This window comes from Opisthorchis viverrini (genome assembly GCF_000715545.1).
Source record: "Opisthorchis viverrini unplaced genomic scaffold opera_v5_6, whole genome shotgun sequence".
Taxonomy (NCBI): Eukaryota; Metazoa; Platyhelminthes; class Trematoda; order Opisthorchiida; family Opisthorchiidae; genus Opisthorchis; species Opisthorchis viverrini.
Window position 1 is genome coordinate 707,533 of NW_008751662.1, and position 23,780 is coordinate 731,312.

Sequence of the window (23,780 nt, forward strand, 5' to 3'; positions counted from 1 at the left end):
AGGGTTACGCCAGAAAGGAAGCAAGCGAGCACTTTAATTAACGCTCCACTGGGACATAGCGGCCACCGTTTGTTAACCTTTGATTTTATCTTCTATTGGGCCAGAAATCCCAAACCTTAAATGTGGTTTCCAGACTTCTGCCGTGCAGACTTTTCGAGACTTTTTCAATGGAAGAATTCTATAGGACCATTGTCCAGAAAGTTCACGAGGCTGACGTGATGTTCGACGCAAAATAACCAGCATGCAGCCGCCTGAGTCGCAGGCTGCATGAAAGAACTGGGCGACTTCTCAACTTTTTTCCAAAAATTCGACCACAGTAGATACAGAAGATGAGCAGGCGTTTCGTAAAATGCGGAACCGGTGTAACTCAGAAATTTGCCAATAGAACAGGCGGAAACAAGCCACCATTCTGGGCCTCGGTAGGAAAAAATTGTGCTGTTCGAATACATGCGACATCGCCGCAGAAACAAGCCGTCCGCGTTCTCCTCGAGGGGCAAGAACGGAGAACCCATGAGTGACACAACAGTGGTATCTGAGATTTAGAGACAACATAATGCAGGTCCATATTCAGCCTCAGCGTACTCGTCACATTCACTCTCGTCAAGGAGTAACTACGAACAGCCTCTAACCGACTTAGTCTTCACGGTGGAGAACATCCGTCAACTCTTGCACAGGATCAGCCCATTCTGCGCGTTGGGGCCCGACGAGGCCTATCCAAGGATCCTGAGGGTTACGTCGTCTATGCTGGCTAATCATTTATACCTGGTGTTTTGCTGGTCGCCCAACGAAGACCGCCTTTCCTTTGCTTAGAAGGAAGAAATTGTCACGCCAGTCTCCAAACCTGGTGACCGACTACCGCTTTGCAGCTACAGGCATATAAGCCTCACTAGCGTGCCGCGCAAGATGATGGAACGCATTCTGAAGCAAGCTGTCCCAGGTCACCTTAATTCCAGCGACCTAATATCTGTAGCTAAACACGTATTTCTCCCAAACCGTTCTTGCGTGACAAGCATGCTCGTGTTTATGGACAGTTTAACCCAAGCTAAGGACGAGGGACTTATATCGGATACCATAATTTACGACCTCTCAAAACCATTTGATAGGAGTCCACACGTGCCGCTGCTCCACAAACTCGGGTCTTACGGGATTCAACGGACAATCCTACACTGGATCAAGGCGTTCCTATCAGACGGACTATTCCGAGTGAGAATAGGCTCGACTTACTCTTCTCCAGCATCGGTCTCCATTGGAGTTCCTCAATGCTCTGACCTGGGACCACNAGGCTGACGTGATGTTCGACGCAAAATAACCAGCATGCAGCCGCCTGAGTCGCAGGCTGCATGAAAGAACTGGGCGACTTCTCAACTTTTTTCCAAAAATTCGACCACAGTAGATACAGAAGATGAGCAGGCGTTTCGTAAAATGCGGAACCGGTGTAACTCAGAAATTTGCCAATAGAACAGGCGGAAACAAGCCACCATTCTGGGCCTCGGTAGGAAAAAATTGTGCTGTTCGAATACATGCGACATCGCCGCAGAAACAAGCCGTCCGCGTTCTCCTCGAGGGGCAAGAACGGAGAACCCATGAGTGACACAACAGTGGTATCTGAGATTTAGAGACAACATAATGCAGGTCCATATTCAGCCTCAGCGTACTCGTCACATTCACTCTCGTCAAGGAGTAACTACGAACAGCCTCTAACCGACTTAGTCTTCACGGTGGAGAACATCCGTCAACTCTTGCACAGGATCAGCCCATTCTGCGCGTTGGGGCCCGACGAGGCCTATCCAAGGATCCTGAGGGTTACGTCGTCTATGCTGGCTAATCATTTATACCTGGTGTTTTGCTGGTCGCCCAACGAAGACCGCCTTTCCTTTGCTTAGAAGGAAGAAATTGTCACGCCAGTCTCCAAACCTGGTGACCGACTACCGCTTTGCAGCTACAGGCATATAAGCCTCACTAGCGTGCCGCGCAAGATGATGGAACGCATTCTGAAGCAAGCTGTCCCAGGTCACCTTAATTCCAGCGACCTAATATCTGTAGCTAAACACGTATTTCTCCCAAACCGTTCTTGCGTGACAAGCATGCTCGTGTTTATGGACAGTTTAACCCAAGCTAAGGACGAGGGACTTATATCGGATACCATAATTTACGACCTCTCAAAACCATTTGATGGGAGTCCACACGTCCCGCTGCTCCACAAACTCGGGTCTTACGGGATTCAACGGACAATCCTACACTGGATCAAGGCGTTCCTATCAGACGGACTATTCCGAGTGAGAATAGGCTCGACTTACTCTTCTCCAGCATCGGTCTCCATTGGAGTTCCTCAATGCTCTGACCTGGGACCACCGCTGTTTCTGATGTACGACAGCGACCATCGAGATGCTCTTGCAAGTCCATGTCCGCTTTTTGCAAAAGGCATGAAATCTTGGAGTTCCAATGCCAGTACCCTCCAAATGGATGTAGACGCTGCAAAACAGTGTTCGTTGGACCGGCACCTTTCTCTGAATAACAAAAAGTGCGTCCATGTGTGTAAGTTGAAATAGACCCAGCGAGAGTCATTGCCATGCATGGTGAGAAAGTATGCTAACGACCAAATTTTGTGTTATCTGATATGTTCTCCATGGGAGATAAAGAGTCCTTGCAATTTTAGATCCATACCCATGCCACCTCAGGTGTGATGAAGTCTACTTCGTTAGTGACCACTGTTTACGTCACCGTCCCTTTTCCAGGAAATTTTCATTAATCGCAACCCCAATTAGTCATGCTCCTTTTCTGACTGTAATACTATGCTCATGCCTGACGGTATGCTACCCACTAGTTGGGAATACATATTATTATTATTATGACGTCATGAGGATAGACGCCAAAAATAATTTGGGTATCTGGCCCTCATCAAACTTGTTCTTCTCGCTGCAGCATGAAAAATGAGCCAAAAGGGCATTCAGCATTTTACGCACCTTCTCCCGTATCACTCAAATCAACGTCCTACAGCCTACGACCGACTGCTCCTGGAACACGTCAACCAAGTTGTCTACTCAGGAAGCGCGAAAGACGTCACCCTCATTGGGCGTGTCCAGCCAGCCGCTACGAAAATTGTTGTCGGCTTAAATCCGCGGGCTACAAAACCCATCTCGCGATGCTTTATCTCTTTCCTCTGGAGTATCGTCGCCTCCGAGGGGACCCTTACTTACGCCCTGTTTGAACAAAGCTTGGCAAACAGGTTTTTTACCGTTGACCCAACAAACACACGGCTGGGACATAGTAGGAAAATTTTCAAACTCAGAGCACATACATTCATTAGGCAAAAATTTTTCTCACTTCGGGTAGTAGGTGCGTGGAATGACCTTCCTCCGACGGTTGTTCACGCTCCTTCTAGAACCCAGTTTAAAGCACTATTAGACACTTTTTTGCAAATCCTCGCGCTGGCAAGCATACTGGCTCGCGCTGAGAATGTAAAGAGCAGTGCTACACCCTTTTTTCACTTGTGCCTTTCAGGGGAACGACGGCCACCGACCGATAAGAACAAAAGTGACCCGGGAAACTTGGGCAGTATCCTCGATCCTGTGTATCAATCCGTGAATCCGTGAATCCGGGTCGCTTGCCAGACAACCATCACGGCGAGCTCTGATTGGCCGAAAATCTAGACCCAATAACCGACCACGATTCAGTATCTGCCGAATGCGGATTGAGAGTGTGTAGCGACTGCCGGTTTGATTGATTTATGTGTAGGCATTGATGATGTACAACCTTGCGTATTGGGTTTCATCTCATGATCTTTCTTTCTGTCTTCCATCCACAAAAATTGTCGTGAACACCTGTCTTCGGAGAATCACTGTACCTAGGCGCTTCCGTAACGAGCAAACTACATACTTGGCAACCTTGCCAGGATGGTTACCACACAGTGGTGGACCTACCACAAAGACGCTGGCTCTACACATGGGCATTCAGGCCTCGGAGCTAGCAAGTTACCAAATATCGCACGACGGACGCAGCCCCCAGACAGCAACATTGCACACGCTCACCAGCCTCACGGGACACCAGTAGCACTGACCGGTTCGTGCACGTCATGATGCACCAGGGACGGTGTTCTTCCAAAGGGCGACCAGTGTAGTATACGGGGTCTGCTTGTTTGCTCGACTTATATTGGTGTTGTACAACCATGCTTATCGGGCTTCGGCTCATGAGCTCTCCTTCTGTTTCCGATTCACAGAAACTGCCTTGAACACCTACTTTCGGAGAATCGCTGTCCGCCGGTGCTTCCACAGCGTGCATACTACGACAAGAAGATCTCATAATCTCCGTATACACTGTAAACAATGGGGGTGCGATGGCTCGGTGATTAGAGCGCGAATTTACTGACAGGAAGGTTCAAACCTGACCCCTGCCTCTCGACTTCCCCTGTCTAGACTTGGGCAACCTGGCAGTATCCCAGCCCTCGTGCATGCTTCGTGTGGTATGGCAGCTAGGCACCAAAAGGATGCTACAGCTGAACTATTTATTTATTTTTATTGCACCGAAAGGTTTCTACGGCTGAATGATTTCATAAACGACGCACAGCACATGTATTTTTTAACCTTGTTTCATGTGATGAATCACATTGTCGTTTTGACAAATACGCTAAGCCGGAAGATTCAGATCGGGAACCAAGCTGAGAAAATACCGTTATTACACCCAGAAAACCACCGGTGAGCGAAACCATCAGGGATCAAAATGGAGCGGCCATCTTGTACAAAAATGCCTCAACCGTTGAGCCAAACACTCCGATCAACTGTTATCATAGCCACCAACTGTCACTCATCTGGAGGCTACAGCTGACGTAGAACCCTGGATGGTCACCGTGGAACCTCCTACTGTCTCGGAGGTCCATGAAGCACCACCAAGTTTCTGGTCCGGATTATCTCCCACTCGCATTTTTCAAAGTGGGGATAAAGTCCTTAGCGCTTGTCTGATCTGTTTGCCTGCATTTGGAAAAAGGGAACTGCTCCAGACGACTAGAGACCCGATGGCAGTGCCCACTTTCGAAAAAGGGGCTCGTCGTGTGTGGTAATAACAGGGGTCAGCTTGACCCCGGCGTCACTTGTGCTTCGTTGCTTTATGGCGGCTCGTCAAACACTGACTCGAGAGTAGCAGTCGTCTCGGAACGTCTTCTTCGCCCGATTCAGAGTGGTGGGAGCAGAGAAGTCGCCAATATCTGGTCTGGCAGAGGGATATGTTAGAGATTTGGAGACGCTTGTGCGCTGTCGGTGCTGCTCGCCTTCCTGGATGAGGGACCGTATGATCCCCATTGCGCTTGGTTAGTGTTGCTGCAAGCTATAACTCTTTATCGATGTCAGTGATGGAGAAAAGTGTTACTATGACTCACATTTGCTTATAGTTCAGTCAGACGGAGCATCTCAACATTATCCTCTGGAAAACTAAGCTTGGCATTGAAAATTCACGATCGGCCGCCATATCATTGGGAATCGGTACTTCCTAATGCTGTACACAGCTTCTGGTCAGTGTTATGTACGGCCACCAAGTGTAGTCCACTCGAACGTTTGTTTCAATACACACGTCGCTCAATCCTTGGAGTTGCGTTTCCATAATGGTTGACCATCAATAGTCTAATCATGCTGCAGCTAAGTGATAGGTCATCAAATTATCCACTGCTGGTAGAAGTCGACCTCCTAAATTGCAACTCCCGCTCTGCACACAGTGCTCATGGAGACGAAAGGGTCGAAACTGTATTCCCTCGGCTTCTAGCCCCCCTTCATGGTTAAGAATACAATTGTTCTCAGTCTGTCTGAATCTAATGAGCACACCGAACACCCAGATCTGGCTGGAACGGCGGAATGTCAGTACGACAGCTACCTCTCTAGAACAACATCGACGCGTTCATTCTTACAGTTGAAGCCTTACTCAGTACATCATCTCCTATTTACGTTAGTTCATGTGTCGGGGTGAATTTCATGATTGTTGTCTTCGCATTATTATAATCATCCGACATACTCATACTGAATTCTCGTATCTACATGTGAGACAAGGAAAGCATAGTTTATTATCGATAACTCGGACGCATTTTTAACGTTTCAAGTATGTCATTAGTCTTCGAGTCGTGAGCAGGATCTTTTCACAAAGGTCAAGTGACAACCATCGGAGACAAAAACTGTTAACACGGCACACGCATGTTGGCTTTCGTTTTAGATCCGTCACAGATGCAAACGCTGAAATAATGACTAAACGTGTGCTTAGGGAACGTGGTGGAGCGTAGTAATGGGTTGGTGTTTGTGCAACGCACTGATGATGTCACCCGACTGGTGATGAAACGTTTGCAGTCAAATTGCTCAGCTCAGCGAACAAACCAACGACCGTTTATGTCACCTGAGCTACCAACATTCTTCTCTATAGTCTAAGCTCCCCTGACCTGAGAAAACGGGGTTGATTAGTATTAATTACCGGCGGTTGGCCTTCTATGTCACCTGAGCTACCAGCATTCTTCTCTATAGTCTAAGCTCCCCTGACCTGAGAAAACGGGGTTGATTAGTATTAATTACCGGCGGTTGGCCTTCACAGTCTCAGGACACAGTGCTGCACTGGTGCCTCAGCAACCTGGATTCATTCACACACGTCCGACAGCTTGAGTCAAAAGGCAATAATATTAGGTGAAAACCCACTACTTATTGAGGTAGCCAACATCTAGGAGAATTGTTTTTGTCTCGCAGAGCTTTTTAATGCTGTATGACCAGTCTAGCTGGAATGCTCCGAATTCCCATGAGAATTCCAGCACTAGATCCTCTGAGAATGTAAAAGTTTCTCGAATGCATAGGTGCCTCTCATTGGGGTGTTTCTTGCCTAAGGTATTCATAAACCAGTAATCCTGGAACCAACTGATTTCAAGATTGGTTTACTGGATACCTTGATGCAACCAGGGCCGTATATATCTCGAGGTAGCCCCGCAGTTAGGGAGCGAACTTACTGGCCGAAGGGTCCGTGATTCAAGCTCAACATTTTTACATCTCAGCTGCTCCTGTCTAGATTCGGGCAATCTGGCAGTGTATTACGCCTATTGCTTCCCTCGGGTTGCGTGGCAGCGAAAGGGTATTACAGCTGAACGATTATTATTATATCGACATGGAGTTTCTAAAGTTCGTGGTTCAAATGCAGTTTTGGCTTTTTGACTGTTCTTGTTCAGGCTTAGACATCCTGACATAATCTCGGTTGCCATGCTTCTTCCAACCTGTTCTGCTTTTATGTTATTTTGTATCCTTATAATGTTGCGTTTTGGACCAAGAACGCTACAACCCATCGTTTTAGAGCAGATTTGGCGGGATACCGTTGCCTCCAGGTGTCCATACACAAATTTCCAATCTGGCCTCCACAAAACATTTAGCTTGGATTTCCAGAAAGGTGCCGCGAGATATGATTACGGATAACTTAAACACACGCCTCAGTGGCTCCTGGTCTATGGAGTGGCTTCCGGAACTTGCCGAAGCGGGCTTACCTCCTTCATGCACGTAAATTTCACGTGTCAGTCCGATGGAATGTACACTCACAGTTATCATTCAGTTTAGATGCTTGAGCAGCATCATTTATATCCAAATCCCTCATATACCTTTTCATTTTTTTTAAAAAAGCATTGCTCTTGTCCTTCCTGTTACGGCTATCAAAAAGCTCTACCAATTCCCCCCATTCGGCTATGGATTTGTTCCATCATGACGAAATCACAGTTCACCTCCTGGACGCACGCGTCAAATGTGCATGTGATGGTTGCAAACAAGAGTCTGTCGGAGATGGTGTAACTTTTGTACTTTTCGAGAAAGAAGTATGGCTAGAACGTCTGAATGTCAGCGATGCCGTGAAGCGACTAAAGGTTCGTTTTTCACACCATTGCCCCTGATCTCTCGATTCGATAGAGTCTTAACCCTCACATATCAGTCACTAATTTGGATATTATTGGAAGTATCAGAGACTGCCTTCGTGGGAAGTTAAAAATAGTGGAGCGAAGCCCAGTCGAATTGTGTCTCTTATTCGAATGTGCATTGGATGATGCCCGATTGTCCTGGCGGATCAGTGCGCACAGAGGTGCCGCTTCAACGGTATTCTGCTTGTTTATCTAATGAATCCTTACCCAAGGTTTTGCGTCACCTGGTTTTGCCACTAGCCCTAGCGCTTGAGGCATCATGCAACCGGGAACGGCTACTGTTGGAAACAGTAAAGAAACTTGGCAAAGCCTACGCAACCGGTAAACTAGAGAAAGGCTCCAGTGGTAAGCCACTCGTTAGTTTGGTAATAGAATTTTGGCTAAAATAGAATTTTAGCGGACCGTGCAATGCATTCTTTGAGCGCGATTGAGGAACATTTGGCAAGTCATTATGTAAGTCTGTCACTGCACCCATATTGTTATCGCATACACCCCTTCCGGCCTCCATTAGCAGGCGACTTTACCGTAAGAAGCTCCATTCCGGGGCTGTAATTAATTTGTGATCATGTAATTTGACCTAACACGTAGTACCAAGCCCCTCGCTGAATTTGCATGCGTTTGTTACTCCATTTGTTTTTTTTCAAGTAAAGTTTCCGCAGTGTGGTGGGAGCCAAGTGCTGGATGCCACTCTTTACGGTTCCAATAAAGGGGAAACCGAGCGTTCAATGTCTACGCAACGGCCGTTCCCATACAGAATTCCTTCAAACCAAGTACTATTCTTTATGCCTGAAATCTTAGCCTAGAAGCTATCTATAGTAAAGGTCAGGCTACGGATGTGACCCAGAGCAGGTGGTTAGTTTTATTTTGGACACTTATGTGAAACATGCATTCACATACCCCTGAATTTCTGAGCAGAAGTAGCGGGCAGGGTATCGATCCCAATGGTCTTGCGGGCACAGGGCTGGATGCAGTTGTACAGTGCTGTCAGGTGCAACCGGGAAACAGTACTTGAGTATCCGGTTCGGTTGAGAGAGAAAAAATAATTGTCATAGAACCTTTTGACGAGCAACTCTTTCAGATGTTTTAAAATTTCTGTTCTCGTTAGCTGACTAGTTGTGTTCACATCACTCACTTGAACAGCCCCCACGTTCTCCAGTAATTATTCTAGTCCGTCTAAACCAAAGCAAGGAATCCTAGAAGTCTAGTTCCACTCTCGTTAGAGCCAATCGGTAGTGTATTTTCTTGGCCAGTAATTTGGCGCAAATGTGTTGTCATTATTCCTCCGCACGTAAATTATCATGCCTTACCAGACGAATGTGTTCACTCATTTGTTTGCTTCGTCCAGCCCCTCGAGATCTTGGGATAAGTCATTCGGATTTCATCTATCTGACGATAAAGGTTGCTTTTACGCGGTTACAATGTTAGACTTGGACACACCTCTAAGCTACGCTTGTATATCTTCGTTTCTTTAGCGTGATATTCCCAGCTTGCAGAAATAAAGCAGCCAACTGTTAGGATGTTTTGCATAGATGTAAGATTTCTTCGCCTCTTTCAAACTTTAACCGTCATATTTGCGCTCAAACTGAAAGATTCTCTACTTTTTTCCCTGGTTCTTTTAATTTAACTGAGATCTATTGAAGCCTGAAATATACGCCTATCGAATGAGTTGGTAGGTTGTCGATAGGTTTTGCCCAACTATACCGTACTGCATACAATAGATAGCAGTCGGTATTTTGAGTGTACGTCAAAATTCCACACTGCCACCCTCGAATCATCATCATTGACTGTGACATCAGATGAAAATACTGCAAACCCACTTCCGTCAATTAATTTAAATAAAATCTCATAATGGAAAGAAGAAAGTGGAACAGGGAGAGGGCCTATGGCTAGCTTACACGAACACCCGAGTTCCTTAACCTCCAACGCTAAGTTACCAAGCGCGAACACCACTGACATCAGTTATCCGCCATACCGTCCACTGGCTACAGCCAAACACAGCGAGGATCACGTGCACCCCGTCCTGAGAGACGGGCAGCACCCTTGGCACCCGAACTTTTCGTAGCATCTTTGATTCCCTTCTGCCATGTTAAATTCTCTATGTTTCTGCCACTCCAAACTAGACTCAGGAAACAGCGCTTGTCTTAGTAGGAAGTTACTCGACACGCGTAACATATTTGCGTTGTTGGATGTATTCTTTGGGAACGTACCCTCTGCTTCTTCAAAAACCCCTCTCATTGTTACTTCATTTCGAATTTGTTGGTTCCAGTCGATTTAAGCTATAGTTCTGAGCAATCGGCGGTCAAAGACTGAAGGTGTCTCACATCCTCCGCCTAAAGTTACCAAGCATCGCAGCCGTACAACAATTCAACCCGAGTCCTTTCAGTCCAAGTGACATGCCTTTTTTGACGCCACAGGTGACACAAACTCCGAGGTTCATGCGTTCACTTCGTTTGTCACATTACCGTTTGAGCTAATGCTACTTCCACAATTTCCAGTTTTTGAACGAAGGTTTCCTCCTGTGAGGGAGGCCAATATATTCTGGAAAGCGGATGAGTACTGTACAGCTGCCTCATTTTTGTTGGGAATCCTGATCAGCGCATCTCACGAAACCCCTGAGTCTCGAAACCATCGCTCTGGAGTTTGGTGGGATGCGTACTGTTGAAGATTTTAAATAAGGATAAAACAGCTGCATAGTGCTTTTTGGCTCTTCAACATAGATTGGTTCCACTTACATAATGAAATCTCCATTAAAATTCCAAACTCTTTCCACTCTGTTTTGCTCCTTGAGCTCCTAGTTTAGCTAGCCTCGCTGCTATCCCACCCGATGGAAGCACAAGGACTTGGATACTGTTAGGTTGCCCAAACCAAGACAGGGGAAGTCGAGATGCAGAGAACCACGGACCTTCCGTCCAGTAGATTCGCTCTAACTTCTGAGCCATCTCAACCAGAGGGATGTTCAAAGCGCTCATTTGCACCTTGTGCGTGAAGCACCTTCCGTAGGACTGAATGGCCTCAGTCAGCTTTTTAACATTGTTTGTTATTCCTGCTTTTCCAAAAATTTATTATGCCTATTCCAGCTCGACAAGGCTCTCATTCAGAGAGATCTGAATAGTATAGTATAGGAGACAATCGTGTCCACCTTACTACCTCGTCAAATGGATTCACCCTTGCGGGACACAATTGCTTGCAGGATGGCCTTTGGATAGCTCCCTAGACACAAACGCTCTCACAATTATGTGAATACAAACAGTTCTGAAATTCACCAACTTCTGTAGCATACGCAGCTGCACAAAAGTGTCGAAAAGAACTAACCAGCGGACAGAAATAAGGTACTCTTGAAATCAAAGAACACCAATCTTGTAGGGCACCTATACACATGCAGTTGCTCCGGTACTTGATAGGCTTTAAAGATGTGGTCCACACGGCCTCTTCTTGGTGCTAATCCTGTTTGCTGTTCTATAGTCCAGTCCTCTGTTAGAGGACGTAGAATAAGGGATTCAGTTTGTAGTTACAACAGGGCTCAAACTAATTCATCAATGGCCGCGATACTCACTACAATTACCCTTTTTGAAAATGGCACCACTGTTGACTTACCCCATTTGGTTGAAACGGTTTCTTCCAGAAAAAGCAAATAAGTTAGACAAGCATCGACCGAGGATTTCAATCCCGTCTTTAAGCAGACTAGGTAGATGTTCGTCAGGATCAGCAAGTCGGTGATGCTTGAGAGACAAGCGGCATTCGATTGTATCCGAATCCGCGAGGGCCCCAAGTTCACTGACTGCTACTACGTTGTGTCAGGAATCTGGCTGGGCAACTGCACCGCGTTGTCGAACGTGTCCGACCCAAAGATTCAGACGTTATTTTTTAAGGGCAAGTGAGCCGTTTTTGTTAATGATAGTTCCGCTCACCAAATACCTCTTTCGGGCTGTTGCACGTATCACCTAGAACAGTTTACGCACATTCCAAAGGTTCCTCACCTCCTCCACATCTATGGCTTTCCGGATCCACCAGGGTTCTCTATCCGCGTAGATGCTCATTTTCACCTGTAGTCTGACAGTTTGTCGAGTGGTTTTGTGCTCGACCGAGAGGGATATGTGTGCGGACTTCGAGCAATTTTAGTGTCGCTGAAAATCCAGTGGCTAGATATAGTTGGCTAAAAGACTCCACAAGCAGAGGGTCCAGCTTCTTGCAGGTTGGCAGGTTGGTTTTGTATATGCGCTAAGATGTTGTCATGGCGCCTATACCTAGACAGGCGGACGAATAAGATCCACATTCAAAGTATTTGGCTCAAAAGCTTAACAACAAGGTAGCAGTGTTTGGTGTAAGACCATAAGATTAACCCAAGTTTTTGAGGAACAGGTAATCAGACATATCCAAACCCCCAACCTGGAGGACCAGTAGACTGTGTTGGACCTTCACCCATTGACCAGCCTGGTATGGGGGGATCTGAAGTGTCATACATACACTCCCTGTTTAGCTCAATGGGTTATGGATCTGCACAGGCCGTAACAACTCTGTAAGGTCGAATCGATTCGTGACAGTCCTGTTCGAGTACCGTTTTCATGAAGAATGAAACGCCAGACGCCACTTGCTGCGTGTTTGTGACAGCAACTGTGCATATGGCAGAACAGCTGACACAGTGTGACTAAGAGAGCCATCTTTGAAAAACTCTCTCTCGAGAGAGAGAGTTCTATGCTGTATAAGTAGTCATTACTGGAAAAGTTAACTTTTTGGGTGGATTTCTGTATAGCAGTTGGTTGGAATCACAAAGCGGGGACTAATCTTTTGGTAACACACTAATTTACCATTAACCCCCCCCCCCACCCATTGAGAAACCAATTAAAGGACAACCTGTCTGATTAGACTGACCATCATGCCTCCCATAGCTATCATCGATCCTGATTCACGACACTGAAACACACCTTGTGATACAATTGGAGAGCCTGAAGACCTCTGTTAAAATCCTCTGATTTATTGAACGATGCGGGTCTTTTGCTCCAAGACATGTGCTAATTACGGATGAACTCATGTCAGGAACACAGTTGTTTTGGTGACCCATACACTTGACCTGTTGGACACTTCGTGTATAAAACCTTTAATGAGTTTACTTACACTGGATTCGACAGTTCATGTACACGCCCTGTCTTTAGGTGGACCAGTCTTCTAAGTGGATAGTCTAGGTGTATTTAAACGCTCTTCTTATGAGGATTCAAGGTCGGGTTCAGTGATCATGCTTATTCGTCTCCTGTGACTCAGGATATTGACTAGTATACTATGACGTTAAATTTGGTTAATTGTACATCAGACTGCGATATCCGCAAGTGGTTAGAGCGGAAGGTCCGTGGTTCGAATCCGACCTCTGCCTCTCGGCTTCCCCTGTCTAGGCTTGGGCAACCTGAGAGTATCCCAGCCTCCGTGCTTTCCTTGGGTGGCATGACAGCTAGGCACCGAAAGGGTTTTACAGCTGAACAGACTTTTTTTTGTTTTATTCGAACTCGTTCACAGCTTCCTGATATACCGGCGCGTTGTTCATACTCCCGATTCATGCACTCTGATTGATTCCTTTTCAATAGCCCTCTACTGACTGCATTAGAAAACAAGACTATGCCTTGACTTTGTCGTCACCAGCTCAGAAACTTTTGGAAGAAGCCTGTCGCAAACTGTTTCCTGTTTCTGGTGAATTGAACTTTATCCGTCAGCTAAGCTGTTCTCTTTCAGACTACCATCTGTCTGTGGCCGAACAATGCACCACACTCGATTCAACGAGTTTAGTTGATACCAATGTAAGTCGCTTTTCTATTTCACTTCACATACAATGTTTCTTTGTGATTTAATGCATATGTCCATGTGACCGGTTTAAATCCCTTGTGTGATTAATAAATTTGGTTCGTACCTTGTTTTCTCCACTCTCTGAATGCATACCTTGTCAGTATTTCACACATGGGGGGAGTCGAGATGGCTCAAGTGGTTAGAGCGCGAATTTACTGACCAGAAGGTCTGTGGTTCGAACCCGACCTCTACCTCTCGACTTCCCTGTGTAGGCTTGGGCAACCTGGCAGTATCCCAGCCCTCGTGCTTCCTTCAGGTGGCGTGGCAGTTAGGCACCTAGTGACTTGAAGGACACCATCTGCAAACCAACTGTGGACTCATTTGAAACATGCGGCATTCACCTACCGTCAAAGAGCTTCGATTCGGGATTGTCATTCGTCTTGGAGTACGTTGGACTCCGATCGCGACAGCGTGCACGCTGGCGTATGTATTCACTCCCCCTCAGGAACACACCAGTTCATCGCCTGAAAGGCATCTCCTTAGCTCGACATTATCGAGTTGAGTTGTTTGAGAAGCTTCCAGGATACGACGAGTACGATGGTCGAGGTTTGGGTGGACAAAGTTGAGAAAGTCATGTTCGCGGCCTTCGAAACTGTCTTCTTGGAGTCGCTCGTACAGCTCAACAATCACTGGATCTCGTCGTGATCAGCAGCTCTGATTGGAACTTGGTGAACTACACCAGCAACGGACGAATATGATGATACTCGGCGAATAATGAAAGGCTTACTGATTGACAAAGCGCTGGTGGATCAAAAAAGCCCGGAAAATGGAAAAATCACTTGCCACAGGGAACAATCACTCCCCCCCCCATTCCGATCAACTGGGTGTTGGTGAAATGATCTCCAAAAGGTATAGGACCTAAATTCATTCACAAAAATGTCTTGAATGATGTTCCGAACAGTCTGAAGATTGACTCGGCTGTCCTCCATGAACTCGGTATGTGTGGCTGTATGTAACCCTGTTTGGCAGTTACTCACCGTCCTTCCATTGAAAACCGGATTTCCGTGCCACCAGTATGCAAGCTGAATTTCACCGAGGCGAGTAAAAATAGACCGGTAAGTTAAGGTTAACTCTCCTCGTTTAGGAATCCAGTTACAGCATCAACAAAGTAAAAAAGACGACGACCCATGCAAAGGAAAGAATGGGGAAAAATATCCCTATGTTGATGAGATGGTTAGCTGTTTTGACCCTCCTACTGTTTACACTATTTAAAGCGTGTGGACCGATAAAATGTCTTCGCTTGTAGGAACATCAGATGACGGTTTTTTGACTTAATACTTCCCGAGAAAGTGATATTTTGGAAGTGGCTATTTGATTCGAAAGCTCGTTCAGGTGGAAGAACACGTGAATTTATGTTGCCGAGGTAAAACAAAACCATCACGGTCTAAGGCAAGGCGAACGCCGTAAGAGAGTCTGCTCCACGTAAAGGCTACTTTAAACAATGAGTGTATACGCAGGAGGCCTTTTTGCTACCCACGAATGTATTTTAGACCCTAATCATCTGTTAGTACGCATATCTTTTACTTGGAAAACATCACCCGGATAGTGGGTTTACCTGCTCAACTGTTTGTTCCAATTCTTGTATACTTAATTTCTTCAAAAGCGGCTAAGTTTGTGTTTAGATGGATTCTTCGTTTGGTCTCGGTAGTACCTGTCAATATCGGAAGACAATATGGAAATCTTTCGAGGGCATTGTCGGACCATTGATCTAGTTAGGCCATTACCTTAAATTCTTTCATGTCCCACTCGTGTGTCGTACTGTCAGCAAACGGAACTGTAGTAGTTGGTACGTTGTTTTTTCTGATGAACTGAACTGAATTTTAACTCACTGAACCACTCAGTTCCACCTAAACGAACAGCTATGCGGGTGTGGACGCTGAAACTGTTGCAGAACTGCGGGAAGCAACGAACCGGAAAAAGGGACCCATGTCCAGCTGTCATGAGATGACTACACATCCCGTCATTCTAATAGTCCACATATGAACTCACTGCGGTCGCCAGCAGAACTGACACAATGTATATATACTCTGCATATGGTAGAACTTGTATTGGAACATTCGATCGTACCCTGGTCCGTATTTTCTGTTAGAGGCACTTACTTTCTGTATTGTGAGCTATACAGTGCCACCACTACCCGCCAACTTTGTGTTGAAGGCTTCTCCAAGAACCACGCACCTGGTTCCATTAAAAAAAAGACGATGAAGTTGTTCTCTCTAACCGGACTATGTTTAAATGTGGTGGCTTTTATTCTGTTGCTTTCGTGCCTGTTTTTACAGGCACATACTGAGGAACAGCGGAGGATGGAGCTGCAGCGGAAACTTGCTCGCGAACTGGAGAAGTCCAAATCAAAACGGAACAAAAAAGGAGGAATCCTGCGGAAATGAGTGGTTTTCATGCAGTCAATCGCATGCATGTGTTTCGCTATCATCACATAGTCCTGTTTGACTGATAACTTATACTTCATCTGTCTGACTTGGGAAATAATTCACTTGAAATCTATCCTGATTGTGTTTCTTTTGGTCAAGTTGGGTTGCTTGGTACCAGTTGTAACTTGTACTCTTTTGGCAACTCGGAATCCGCATAGGGTCTATCACAAAAGTAAATGCGCCTCAGACGACAATTGGCGTTCACGCGTATTCGATTCACTTCTAATAATCGTTGTCTGTAACAGTATTCCATCAGACGCTGGAGATCGAATACAACCGTATTCCAACCGGGATGAAGCACCAGCGGCATGTTAGTGGTGAAATCCCGAATACTTGTGACCCTGTTGAAATTGCTGGCTCTAAATCGCCTTCTGGTGCCACTGTAGTCGGTCACTTCGATTTGAAACGAGAAGTACCGGTTCATATTTTTGAACAGTAGTACGAAAATGGGCATTCGAATCCCCAGAGTTTCATCTGGATCGCTCGGGCATTCAATGTAAGTCGTGGTGACATTGCTGGAGCGAAGATCCAAAATCAAAGATCGAATATCTGGATCTGAAATGCGCCTAACCGTCCCTGCCTTTGCCGAAACTGCCCAGTTTAATAATGGCTTTTGTCCAACGCTGTAGAATATGGACAACAGTCCCGATTGGTACGCTGTTCTGTACATGCCGTCCTTGCCAAATTATCGGCCTTTCGGGTTGGATCACGACTGAGAGTTCAAATCAAATCGATAAGGTCAGCTGACCCATCGATAATCGGTGATGAACGGCTGGTGTGCGCGAGGTGGACCAAGCGCGAATTCACTGACCGGCAGGTCCGTGGTTCGAACCTGACCTCTGCCACTCGACTTCCCCTGTCTAGACTTGGGCAATCTGGCAGTACCCCAGCCCTTGTGCGTCTTTCGTGTGGCATGGCAGCTAGACACCGAAAGAGTGCTGCAGCTGAACGGTATATATATATATTGTGATAGCAACATGAAATTCGATGATGGAATCATCCATTGGAGTGATCTGCATGCGAAAAGTGTTCTCATGTACGCTTGGCATTCAGTCGAATAGTCTACTTCATTGGAACTAAAATTCATTTACTCTTAAAAGCCTGAAGTGGGCACACCAGCTCTCAGACACGTTTGGTATCAGATGAACCAATCCACTGGTTTCAGGTCAATGTCTAAATATTGAACATAATGATAGGAAAATATTCCAATTTAACTTATTTTTGGAAGGATGGGTCTGTGAATAGAACTGACATTTACTTGTTGGAAAATTCATGTCTGTTCACACCATGAAGGGAAATAAAATGGTCATTACACCAGCAGATTGGGTTCACAATTTACCGTTCTCACTGTGCCGTCTGCCCTCACGATGATGTCGCGGGCTGAAGTTCTATGTTACATTATTGGATTCCTTATGTCGAAAGAAGGTCGCCCCGTTCTGCCTCTTCAAGCTGCCCCGCTAACTCCTAACCGTAACTTTGGCCTGGATTGCTGTTTCAAAGTCACTCAAACCGCGACTTCTCAGGAAAACACAATTCTTGTTGCACAACCGCCATGGTGCCCCTCAAAAGTTTACTGCAATACTTAGTCCCCACTGCACTCCTCCGGTTGCGGTGCCCTATAACACTATGGAGGATTCCATTAAAAACCTATACAGATGTGAGGTTCGTAATCCATTGGGGTTTCCCCGCGTAGGTTCGGATACCATCCCCGTCGCCAGTATTGTAGTTCACAGTAAGTCGGAAGAACACGTAAGTACGGTGCATTGTGTACACGCGGCCAACTGCTCCTCTTTCGTGGTGGGTAAGCAAACAACTGAGTACATATCCAGTCAACCCATAGTACTCACGCGAGCCAACCAATCAGACACACCCAATCAGCCACTCAAGTCACTCGCCAGATCAATGGTGGAACGACGAACGGACACGCACACGCGCTAACTCTCCAACTCACCGAATCAGCTACTACAGTAAGGTACATGTGTACTAACTGCCGCTGTACCTGTTGAAAACCCATAACTCAGCTTGTCTAGACACGCCTGAAAGGGGATACTAATTGTTTATTCGTTCAGCTGCAGCTCCTGGCCATGAAGGTCAACAAACTTGTTTCGGCAAAAAGTCAGCTTAGGCGAGCAACATCCCGTTGCACGAACTCTCAGCGAAGGGTAAACAATACCAAATGTGAGCTCGTCTAAAGGAGGACACAAAATCGTTTCTCTTCTTGAAAGCGTTTCATAGGTGTACAGGAAATCCGTGTTCCTCATTATGGTAAGCGAGAGCAACGATTTCGGGGAAACTTACTGGGAAGAACATCGCAAATGGCTCCTGACGAATACGTAGGTTTAACTGCTATAGATTCCCGGCATGGTCCCTCTGCTGTGAAGGCGGAATTCGTAAACGAACTGGCGTATTTGTCATCCAGGCTTCTCTGTCCCGCTTGTTATGTTTGCATGAGTTTCCCTCTGGATTAACGGAGGCTTCACTGAGTCTTGTCCGAACTCGTCTTCCAAGCATTAAATCAAGTAGGTGTCCTCTTTTTGCACTATATGACGCGTTTCGGGGGCTACCAAGGCTGAAATCAGCGAACCCTACCGTGCCTCAACTGCAACCATACCTTTAACGGTCGAATCGTACGGACTGAGTTAGTGTCTGATGTCATTAGTGCCAAAGAACCAGAGAAACACTGCTTCAAGATTGAGGAAACAGTCCTTATTTGGAAAGCGGAGCCCTGCAGGACATCTAGGCCAGTTAACCACCGTTGTTGAAGTAATCTTACTAGACAGGAGAGATTCAAACTACCTAATGTAGAGGCACGTCTCATCCACCGTGTTCCTCTTTTGTGATGGTACCGTTGTCCATGAACCCACAATATCGATATCGTTTCTTGACTTTGGTCGCATTACATACCCAAGGGGCTGAATTCGCCCGTTCGTGCAAATGCTGGCATGCGTAAATCACAAACAGCGGTTTCCATACTGGATTTCAATGTCGGCCATCGACAGAAATGACTTATTTGCAGTTTTGTTCAAAGATTACAGGCGTGAACATACACAAGTTCAGGTGAAACTGGGCCCTCTGGCATAACCAAGCAATCCTCGCTCAACTTTCGGCCGCATGCACAAGTAACACGCAGCAATTCTGATGGAATCAGCGATATTCTCGCATAGATTTGTATTTTATATAGTCATGTGTGCTTTCAAGTCGACCTAATAATCGCTGTTTACGAACAAGATAACTTTCGTCTCCTCCAGATCATCATTCTTTTCGTGGTTTGCAAACAGAAGTCTGGATAGTTCATCAGCAACCCGATTCTGTGCTGGTCATAAAAAAAAAGATAAAGCGTTCAGCTGTAGCACCCTTCCGGTGCCTAGCTGCCATGCCACCCGAAGGGAGCACGAGGGCTGGGATACTGCCAGGTTGCCCAAGCCTAGACAGGGGAAGTCGAGTGGCGGAGGTCGGATTCGAACCGCGGACCTTCAGGTTAGTAATCCGCGCTCTAACCACTTCGGCCATCTGCTGGTCATAGGTCAAAAGCTAAGCATAGCCGACTAAACGTGGTGATTTTTGTCCCCTATTGACATGATCGAGCAAAGGTTTTAGTATGTACACCACAGGGATGGCCGAGAAAATCAATATGCCACTTTAAAAGACCAAGCACAGTAGTCGCAATCGGTGTTCGATGGGGTTCTCGAGACACAAGCAACAAAGTCCTCCCTGTTCTACAGCAGGAACGGGGCGGTATTCAAATCCGTATCATAGACAGCAGCCGCAGAATTTAGTTATCGATCTTTGGATTGTTGAACAGACACTCATTTGATCGCTACCCATCCGAACCTGATCATTTTTTGATTGATTTAGAAACAGTGACAAAGTTTGGCATTGCTCTGGGTCTGATTAGAACATAACTTGCGCAAACGTAGGTAGTCCAGGGTGTTCGGACATTGTGCCGGTGTTCGTCTCGTCCCTACATCGGGATCTATATGTCCATGAAACTCGATCTCTCTCACCTAGGTCGCGCATTTGCGAACGCTCAATACAGAATTTAGTTCATTTAGCCAATGCAGATGGTCCACAACCGAACTCATATGTCATCCATGTAAGCAGTACTAGCGTTCAGGTTTGATAGAGCGAAATTCTACCGCGCAGCAGGTTGCGGCTAGATCCCATTGGGAGGTTGTCTTGCGTCGGACGGGCAGTGTGCCGAGAGTCGGGAGTAAGTTTCATGCGAAAGTTCAAATTAAGAAAAACTAGATTTAAAAATTTTCTTACTACTTTCAGGCCCTTTTAACACTCGAAAACACTAATGTATCCAACTTTTTTGGAGTGCAACTAGTGCGACTTTTCCGCACGCCATTCGTACCACACCATCAGAGCCGACGAGGCTGGGTATGCCGGGGTATATGCCGAAATCAATAAAATCCGATCTGTTTTGTACACGAGCATTCTCGAGATATCCAAGCAATGCTGTTTCTGGGAGGGGTTGTGTACTCGTGAAATGCATGAAAAGAACCCCCAATCTAATAAAAATTGTAGTTCAACTGTTAACAGGGAGGTCGCTCGTTCAAAACTGAGTTTTTGAGGTGCGCAATAATGCCGACGATTCTCAACAGGTGCGAAACAGCTGTACCGTGGTTCCCGGTTTCTCAGCTGGATATTATGGTAACTCAATATCCAATATCCCAATGTCCACAGCAGACAGTCATACGGTTTATACTTCTCAGTACAACCGTGACATTTCGCCAAACAATGGTCTAGGCCGGAGACGTACGGTCACAGTGCACTTGTGACTATCGTTGACAAGAAAAACGCAAACATCAAGAAGCCCAAAATTTGCAAGTTGTCACTTGAAGAACGATTGACAAGCAGAAACGAAAAATTCTGTTCGTAATAGCTGTAACAGTAGTGGTAGTCTGGAAATAAACAGGATATTTTTTTACAAAGGACTCTACTCACAAGGTTGCTGAAAACTCTTCGACAGCCCACGACCGGTTTCGCTCTTCTTGGGACTCATCAGGTAAGCGCAGTTCCCGAGTTTCCGTCAACCTTATGTTCTACTTGGACAAATACCTGCAACATGTACTTCGTTTTCAGTAGTATGGTGTATGTCGACCGACGTCAGGTATAAGCGTCTTGTCTTGCTGTGAATAACTGTAACTGTTGTCCGGTGTCTAAACATCAACCCAGTAAGCCGTAATGAGGTAATCCCCTCATAAATTCAAGGAAGCTGTTTCATATGCCGGCTTTCGATGTCCGTGATGTGAGAAATCCGCTTAGATTTTGCTGCCGCTGTCTACCAGTGCAAGTCTTCTTTGAAAGACGCACGTAAGATACCAGTTCGGCCATACACCTCGAACCGTTTAACATCGACCTGCATAGCCCAAGCGACACCTCGGGTGTTTGGTAGTCCTGAAGCAATCGCTGGTGGTGTCTACGGAAGACGGTTTCACTCAGTCCTAGGGCTTTACGGGACTGAATTCCGGAAAAGTTTCCTTTGTGCTGTTCAATTAACAGGTTGAAATAAGATGAATGCAGCTTAGTGGACTAAACGGCGTTTAGTACGATATACGCTCTAACGCACCGCAGTTCGGAAACAGGGAAAGATGGTCTCCGTCCAGACCGCGGCTACTTCAATCACCAGTTGGTAGAGACACTGATTCCGGAAGGTGGTGTGAATGCCCAGATCACCACGAAAAATTGATGATCAACTCCAAGATGACTCCCACCGAACAGGCACAAGAAAGCAACTGTCGTAGTTATGTGCTGAACACCATTTGCTTACAGACACTACAAAATTTCACCACAAACCCTCACACCAAGTATCTGATAGCCACCAAACGAACCGTGGACTCAAATGCACCATCAACTTTTGGGGGATGCCAATCAAACCATGACCATGGAAATGTGCGGGCGCGGATCAAGCCGCATTCCCCCGACGTACGCCAGTTGATTCAACGCTATTCAGTTGATCACCTCCGAAGGACAATATGGAACTCGACGACTTACAGAATTGAAACGGCACAGCGACAATAATGGCGAACTGGAGGATAAGCGGAGGTGAGAAGCCTTTGATACCATGCCCGGGGGTCATCTACACCACTTAATTAACACTGGATATTTTCAAATACAGCAACCCTTATCGACAATGAAAAAATTTTACCAGCAACAAACGACTCTAATGATGCAGACGCATCCGTAAAAGGACAAACAACGGAAAGACTAAGGATTTATAGAGAGCGCCGGTGGACAGGGACTGGCCAGGTAGAAAGGTTTTGCAGGAGGAAACGGTCATATTCTGTTCCGAATAAGCCGATCGACTGGTCCCAAGTGTGAAAACTGTCCATCAAAGCATCCGTTAATCTGCAATCCTCCTAAAAGATGGGCTGAACAGATGCCCCCCCCCCAATTCAGTCTCTAAAGGAACTACATGAACAGTCGTAAACAGTTCTAAAGCCGCAACAGGAATCCAGCGCGAAATTTTCCTGCTCAGACGAAACAAAGCGCCTGGTCAGGATGGTTTGCATCGTGCACTCCTCCAAGGTGACGAAGCCCTTATATCTAGCCTGGTGAGCGCACTGCAAATCATCTGGAGTGAGATTAAAAATCGACAGAATAAGGTACTTCGAGGCGATTTCCGTCTTCGAAAGCGGTACATTAAGGTCGTACGGAAGCCCTTGGGCACCAGTCTGGAAACCATACCCAGTTCAGCTGTAGCACCCTTTCGGTGCCTAACTGCCATGCCACCAAAAGGAAGCACAACGGCTGGGATAGTGCCGGGTTGCCCAAACCTAGACAGGGAAAGTCGAGATGCAGATGTCGGATTGGAACCACCGACGTTCGTGTTTGTAAATTCGCACTCTAACTAGGGAGCCATCTCGTATTACCCTGAGCATGTTAGTTCTCATCAACGGAAGAGTCAGAGCTGAGTTTGACCCTGGCTGAAGTTGCGTTGACTATATCTTTAGCTTGCATCAAGTGCCTGCACCGCGCTTTCGACCCCGTCAACCGACAAGGGAGTAGTATGGTTGTTGACCGGGTGGCTGTTGGTCTATTCGTCAAGCTTGGCAATCAACATGCAAACATTTCACCACCAAACAGGAGATATCATCAGTGCGTAGTTGGGCGGGCCCCATCAACAGATCAACAAACGCAGCCAAGCTTCCAGTATTTTGACACATTCCCTTATTATCATCGAAAATGAAGTAAGCTAATCCTGGTAACTGACTGTCTGGTTGATCACAGCTTCAAGGGTACCCACGAACCTTGCTCTGCAAATAATATAACTGCTGTAGTAAGGAACGCTCATAAAGTACCTCCCATCAAATCCAGTGAAGTCAAATTAGAGGTGAGATTACGTAAACGGGTCCGATATACAAATAGGTCTCGGAGGTAGACGAGCCGCATGTGAAATTCCAGAGCCCCCAGCTGTACTGACTGTCCGAGATGTGCGCGGGCCTCATCATCATCATCATCAAAGACAGCAACATTAGTGTAGGCACTGATGCTTCACTTCCATACAACCATAAGGTTCGTCTAGTTGTATATATATATATATATATATATATATATATGAAGGGCTATGTATAACGGCTGTTACGGGAAGTGGCATAAAACACAAAAAAACA

The 23,780-nt window shown here is 46.2% G+C and overlaps 2 protein-coding genes across 2 annotated transcripts; one reads left to right on the forward strand and one right to left on the reverse strand.

Moving 5' to 3' along the window:
* Window positions 1–3,893: 3,893 nt before the first annotated feature.
* Window positions 3,894–16,853, forward strand: T265_00593 (hypothetical protein; the record flags this gene model as incomplete). The annotated part of the gene is made up of 4 exons (XM_009164421.1): window positions 3,894–4,059; window positions 7,620–7,855; window positions 13,480–13,689; window positions 16,012–16,853. 4 exons carry the CDS (start codon window positions 3,894–3,896, stop codon window positions 16,117–16,119), a joined length of 720 nt encoding a protein of 239 aa, XP_009162685.1.
* On the reverse strand, window positions 16,256–16,831 carry T265_00594 (hypothetical protein; the record flags this gene model as incomplete). Its single annotated transcript, XM_009164422.1, has 1 exon — window positions 16,256–16,831. One exon carries the CDS (start codon window positions 16,829–16,831, stop codon window positions 16,256–16,258), a length of 576 nt encoding a protein of 191 aa, XP_009162686.1.
* Window positions 16,854–23,780: the final 6,927 nt, after the last annotated feature.